At 36.5% G+C, this 6,319-nt stretch overlaps 1 protein-coding gene across 4 annotated transcripts in view; it reads left to right on the forward strand.

Annotated features, from left to right (window-relative positions):
- Positions 1 to 6,017, forward strand: part of MGAT4A (alpha-1,3-mannosyl-glycoprotein 4-beta-N-acetylglucosaminyltransferase A) — a 121,239-nt gene extending 115,222 nt beyond the window's left edge. For 3 of the 4 annotated variants that reach the window (XM_055242076.2, XM_055242075.2, XM_063617660.1), the window contains 2 exons: positions 236 to 348; positions 477 to 564. In XM_055242076.2, coding sequence (XP_055098051.1) covers positions 236 to 348; positions 477 to 503 — 140 coding nt within the window. In that variant the 3' untranslated portion in view covers positions 504 to 564. Of the gene's footprint in view, positions 1 to 235; positions 349 to 476; positions 565 to 3,658 lie in introns of those variants that run through there. The other variant, XM_055242077.2, reaches the window with a different exon arrangement.
- The last annotated feature ends 302 nt before the right edge of the window (positions 6,018 to 6,319 follow it).

The raw sequence follows: 6,319 nt of genomic DNA on the forward strand, positions 1-6,319 counted from the left end.
AAAAGTATAGCTCTGCCTAATTAAGTAAATTGTCTGTGAAGTTTTTAAATATGCACTTCTCTGTGAAAAATATAAAAGCTGAATGAAAGAAAGAAGGGGGAAAGAAATTACCCATGCCTTGTCAAAAGACATCTACTAGAAATATTTTGGTGTATTCCTTTCCTGCCTTAACTCAGTGATATTTTATGTTCGCTTATCTCGATGTATCCAACAAGTATTGATTTTTATTTTGAAGGAAAATTTGAGAATGGTGTTGCAGAAGGAATGGTGGATCCACGTCTCAATCCCATTTCAGCCTTTCGACTTTCAGTTATTCAGAATTCTGCTGTTTGGGCCATTCTTAATGAGGTAAGCATATATCAAATCAGTGAAACAGCTTAGAAACTACATTTTTATTATGTTTTTATTTTGTATTTAAGGCCTTTTTGGAATTGAGAATTAACAGCTTTATCATCTTTTATGATTTTGTATTTCAGATTCATATTAAAAAAGCCACCAACTGATCATCTGAGAAACCAACACATTTTTTCCTGTGAATTTGTTAATTAAAGATAGTTAAGCATGTATCTTTTTTTTTTATTTCTACTTGAACACTACCTCTTGTGAAATCTACTGTAGATAAGACGATTGTCATTTCCACTTGGAAAGTGAATCTCCCATAATAATTGTATTCGTTTGAAACTAAGCTGTCCTCCGATTTTAACTTGACTCAAACATTTTTCAATTATGACAGCCTGTTAATATGACTTGTACTATTTTGGTATTATACTAATACATAACAGTTGTACATATTGTTACATTCTTTAAATTTGAGAAAAACTAATGTTACATACATTTTATGAAGGGGGTACTTTTGAGGTTCACTTATTTTACTATTATAGACCCTCTTTTATAGATTATCAGGGATTATATATATAAATATATAAATATACATAAAAATGTTATGGAATTAATTTATTAGAAACACTTAAGAAGTACATATTTTTGTGCAGTAGATTTTTGAATTGATACTTTTTTTGAAAACCAGTTTCCTTGCTTTTTTAAGTTCTTTCTATATTTTTCTTTGGAAATGCAAACATTACAAATCAATGCCATTTTTCAAATGCACTGCCATTTAAGATTGATTATAGATGGATTTCTTAACTGAAGTACTTTTATAATCACAGTGACTGAACAAAATATTTTCAAAGACATTTGTCATTCCTTAAAGCCAAGATTTTAAAGACTAATGTCCTTCCTGAGGGTTACTTTACTATACTGTGTATGGTGTATAGCCACAGAAAGTCAGTCTGATAAATTTTCAATGTGTAAGTATGATGCATTCAACCCAGATTATTGTAGACTTAACTTATTATATTTCCTCTGATAGGTAAAATGACAAACTCTTCTTTCCTTTTTAATCTTTGTCTTTAATCCATGAATTAGGTGCATTATCTCCTGTTGATTCTTTTATATCTGCACTCATTTTATGACGTCAGACAAAATGTTTTCTAGGTGTTGCTATTGTATGAGTCATAATTGGTATAATTTTAAAGAAAATTGTAATATTGTTTTTTGGTGAAATATATTATTAGTAGTATGTTTTCCAAAATGATTTTATTGTAGTATGAACTGATAAGTGAGTCCTGTGTCCAAGAGAGTGTATTTATTACTCTTAAACATGCAATTCCAAATGATGTTACTACTATAAACAAAGAATATTACCAGTCTCAGCAATCAGTGATCTTTATAAAAGTACTTTTAAAAAATGATGAATTATCACCAGGCGTGGTGGCTCACACCTGTAATCCCAGCACTTTGGGAGGCCAGGGCAGGCGGATCACGAGGTCAGGAGATCAAGACCATCCTGGCTAACATGGTGAAACCCTGTCTCTACTAAAAATACAAAAAATTAGCTGGGCGTGGTGGCGGGCACCTGTAGTCCCAGCTACTCGGGAGGCTGAGACAGGAGAATGGCGTGAACCTGGGAGGCGGAGCTGGCAGTGAGCCAAGATTGCACCACTGCACTCCAGCCTGGGCGACACAGCTAGACTCCGTCTCAAAAAAAAAAAAAAAAAGATGAAGTATCAACATCAGTTCCCAGACAGTCTGCTTGGACACACTGGGGTGCCACAAGTGGTTGCAGGTTGGTTGCAGATGGGCAGAGATATCGTTGTATTTAGCCTAATAACGTACAGCTCTCACATAACTGCACAATAACTACAATGACTTGCCAACAATTTTGTAAAATAACCCACAATCCTCCTGCCTCAGCCTCCCAAAGTGCTGGGATTATAGGTGTGTGCCACCATGCCCAGCCCCTTTTCTCTTTCTTAACTCCCTCTCCCTGCTGTCGTTGCCATACTCTTGCATACACAATCGGCTGTCTACTTTTTGATTGTTTGTGTGTATAGTGTGTGCTGTCTCTCTGACCAGATTTCAGGTTCCTGAGGCGAGCCTGCAGCTCATACTGCTCATCTGTCCTCTTCTGTGGTGGGTGCTCAGGGCCTCTCACTGTTGGTTACTCCCTCCTTTCTGCCCAGTTCTGCACTCAACTAGTAGAAGCAGCCGTCCTTTCCCCAAGCAGGAAATTGTAGTGGTCGCCCTTAAGAGCAGTGTGAGGGCAGAAGATCAAGGGAGGGGAAGAGTCCCTGGAACTGGAAGAAGGTAAATACTTTGCCTTGAGAGGGCGCTGAAACATTTTACCAAAATAGTAAATGGAAAAAGTGTCAAAGGTTGGGACTAGTTTTAAAAACACATATACCAGTAGACACATGGGGGCTGTTTAAATAAAAAAAATTTTTTACCCGGTTCTGCCATCACATACACTAGTGACATTCCAAGTACTCAGTGGCCATGTGGGGCTAGTGGCCACCACACTTGACACCACGGATGCAGAACTTTTCCATCACTGCAGAAAGCTCTGTTGAGCAGTACTGTGTCCAGAGTGCTAATTATGAACAGTTTAGAAACCACAGTTAATACATTCTCATGAGGTTAAAAGCAGACATGGGAATAGAACATAATGCAAATGATGATGAATATTTTTGGGTGAGAAGAGAAAGCTGAGGACCCATTTCTAGGATTCTAAGATGTAAGATTTCTTAAGTTCTTTATCTTAGTCTCATGCATTCTCCACATCATGCCACTGTACCATACTGTGTAGTCAGAACAGTGTGATTGAAAAGCTTTGGAAAAAGTTAACACAAAGGATTATTTAGCACATAGGCTGTAGATACATATGTGTGTATTTGTCCAACCATTGGAGATGGTTGAATACCTTTGAACAAAGTGTATATCTTCTCAAATCAGTGGTTGCACTAGCCAATAATTAGAAGGTGTTGTTATTTTTAAAACTATAAGCAAAAGTATTAAGGCCTTTAAAAAATCTATCATAATAATGAAAAAGAGGTTGTCTCCCAACAGTGCTGTCCCTCAAAGAAAAGATTGGTTATGTGGAAACAGCACATTTGGAGAGATTGTTCTAGTGAACAGCAGCGTATATTTATGGTAGGCAAATTTCTAAGAATGACCCCTACTGACACCCCCACCAATGACCTTGTATAATATCCTCCCCCGTTGAGCGTGAGTGGAACCTGTTTGATCCATGATTATATCATGTTATGTAGCAAAAGGAAGACTGGGGGTGGCTAATCAAATCTTGTGACTCCTTTAAAAGCAGAGAGTTTTCTCAGGCTGGTGGCAGAAGGCACCATTGCTGTTTTAAGGTAGAGGGGGCTGCATGAGAAGGAATGCACGTGGCTTTAAGGAGCTGAGAGAGGCCTTGGCTAACAGCAAAGGAGCTGGGAACTGCAGTCCTACAGCCACGGGAACTGAATTCAGCCCATAAGCTCATTCATGGGCTTGGAAAGGCATTCATCTCCAGTCTCCAGATAAGACCCAGCCTGGCCAACACTTTGAGTCCAGCCTTGTGAGACCCTAAGCCGAGAACTCAGTTAAGCCTGCTTGGACTTCTGACCTACAGAACTACGAGATAATAAATCAGTGGTGTTTTAAGCTGCTAAGTTTGTGGCAATTTATGTAAGAATAGGAAATGAATACGGTATTTTAAAAGAGGTAAAGAGGAAATCTTCATACTTGATTCCTTGTAGTAGGCTATTTCTTGGTAAATGCATGAATAAAGTCTTTAGTAGCAAGTCATGTACCTGGACCTCGTTGGGGATGTTCTCGCCAGAGATCTCAATTAGTCTTCATTGGATGTTTGTTGGCAAAGTTGCAGCATCTTACTGAGTAGCGTTTTGTAAAGGAACTGCTAGAATGAGACTATAGGAATAGGACTGAAACAGTGTATAAGGGATCTTTTTTATTTCTAGAAGAGGTGTTACTTTATATTTAGACTGCTCTGAGCCTGTCAGAAGTAAATTCAAGAATGATTAACAGTGGTATTTTAGATACAACACTAAGAGCAAAAATAACCTTTGCCTTGTAGAGATCAGATCATCTGTGTATCGAGGGACTTAATTTTTTTTAACCAAAACTTAGTTTTTTTATCATCTAGCACAGATCAAATCCTTTATGAGCCAGCCAAATGTTTGTAGTTTGAGAATGTTTTGCAAATACCTCTCTGCTTCCAAGCCATTAATTGCTAATGAAGTTTTATTTTGGTTTGTCCATTAATTTTTGTGCTTATTTTTACTGTATTGCCATGGCCTTGATACAAGTAGAACTAAAAGAAAATGAGAGGTTAAGACTGTCAAAAGATGAGAAATGTGAGTCATAATCATACGTTAGTGTTTTTAAGGGAACTTTATCCAATCCAATCCCTTTATAGAAAAGGAACTTTTCCAAGCTATGTCGCAGTATTTATAGTGTGTAAAATTGTTTGACTTTGGTAGTTGTGCATTTTAAATTATGAATCTTATATGCTATGATAACTAGTATGCTTACTTTCTTTAATGCATGTGATCATACAATGCTACAAAGGTATTTTTTAAAGACCCAACCAAACTGAGGATTTTGTTATACATATCTGTATCAACACCTATATATAAACTCCTCTCTTCTTACCTGAAACACCCCTTCACCCGGTTTGGGCACTAACTAGATCATTTTCAAAGGAACAAACAGGAAGGAGCAAGCTGGCACTCCAGAGTGCATCTGAGCTGAGAATTTAGAAGACCTTATTCAAGAAAGTAAACTGAGCATTGATGGGAAAGCACTTTGCGCGAAGTATCATTCCCACTGTTAATGTTGCAGTCAAAATTGTAAAAAAAAAAAAAAAAAAAAGTGGTGCTAAAATTGTTCTAAAATGAAGATTGTTTATTGTGGGGAATATTTTAATACTCTTGAACTTTAGGGAGGCTATTTTATGTGTCACTTGCTCCTAGTTGTTTCATTGTATTAGTAATTAGCAAACTGTCCTGGAACCAAGGGTTTGGTACTTTTGCTTGATTAGCATGCCGTTATTTATTTGAAATGCTCAGTGTTTGCTCAAATTTGGTGAAAGTATCTTTTGAAGACATATTCTCTGAGCCTTAAAAATGGCTGCTATCGACAGTACTGTAAGATGCACTGCCAGTAGATTTGATACTTTTCATTTCAGTGTAGGCAGTAATGTTTTCTAAGAAAGATTTAGAAATCAGCGAAGTGTAACAATTGTGTTTCATTTATGGAATGAAAAAACTAAAGTGTCCCATTCAGAACACTTTGGAAAGGTTGTCTGCTTAGGGGATGTTTCTGGAAGCATCCCTTAGAGAAGCTGCCTGAGGAATCTCCTTGCCAGGTTGTACCAGATTTTTTTTTCCTTAAATGTATCGTATATATTTTCCTTAAAATGTCTTCATTGGCTGAATGATTCATATCTGTAGTAATATTTTAGGTACTTGTTGGATTTTTAAAGGAAGATTATTTATTTATTTTCAGATTTGCTGCTATAATTGAAAACCTAGTAACTGGTCCTGTTGATTGTGCCTTCATCACTGTTTCTCTGTGCCACGACCGTTCATGTGTATTTGAAATAAGTTTAAAAAGCCATGTTGAATTCAAGATTCCTTCTAATAAAAATAGGTGAAACTTAATGAGTAGTGTCTTATTATTAATTTTGTTTAACACTGAGACAATACTAGTTGTTATCCATTTTCAGTTAGAAAAAGGAGTGGATCCTTTATTGGGTTTTGTAAAGTCTTTAAAGAAAGGGGAAAAAAAAGCCTTACTGTTAAGACAGTGATGATCAATATTATGCTGATGTTCACTTTATTATATGTACTATACAGTTCCTAAAATAAGAGTAGCTACCTGGGCCTCTTCTTTGATCTAAAATATTTAGGGGCTACAAGTTTTTAATGTAGAAAATGCTGCTAATAATGATGCTTAGGGCTTG

This window comes from Symphalangus syndactylus, chromosome 14 (assembly GCF_028878055.3).
Source record: "Symphalangus syndactylus isolate Jambi chromosome 14, NHGRI_mSymSyn1-v2.1_pri, whole genome shotgun sequence".
NCBI classification, from domain to species: domain Eukaryota; kingdom Metazoa; phylum Chordata; class Mammalia; order Primates; family Hylobatidae; genus Symphalangus; species Symphalangus syndactylus.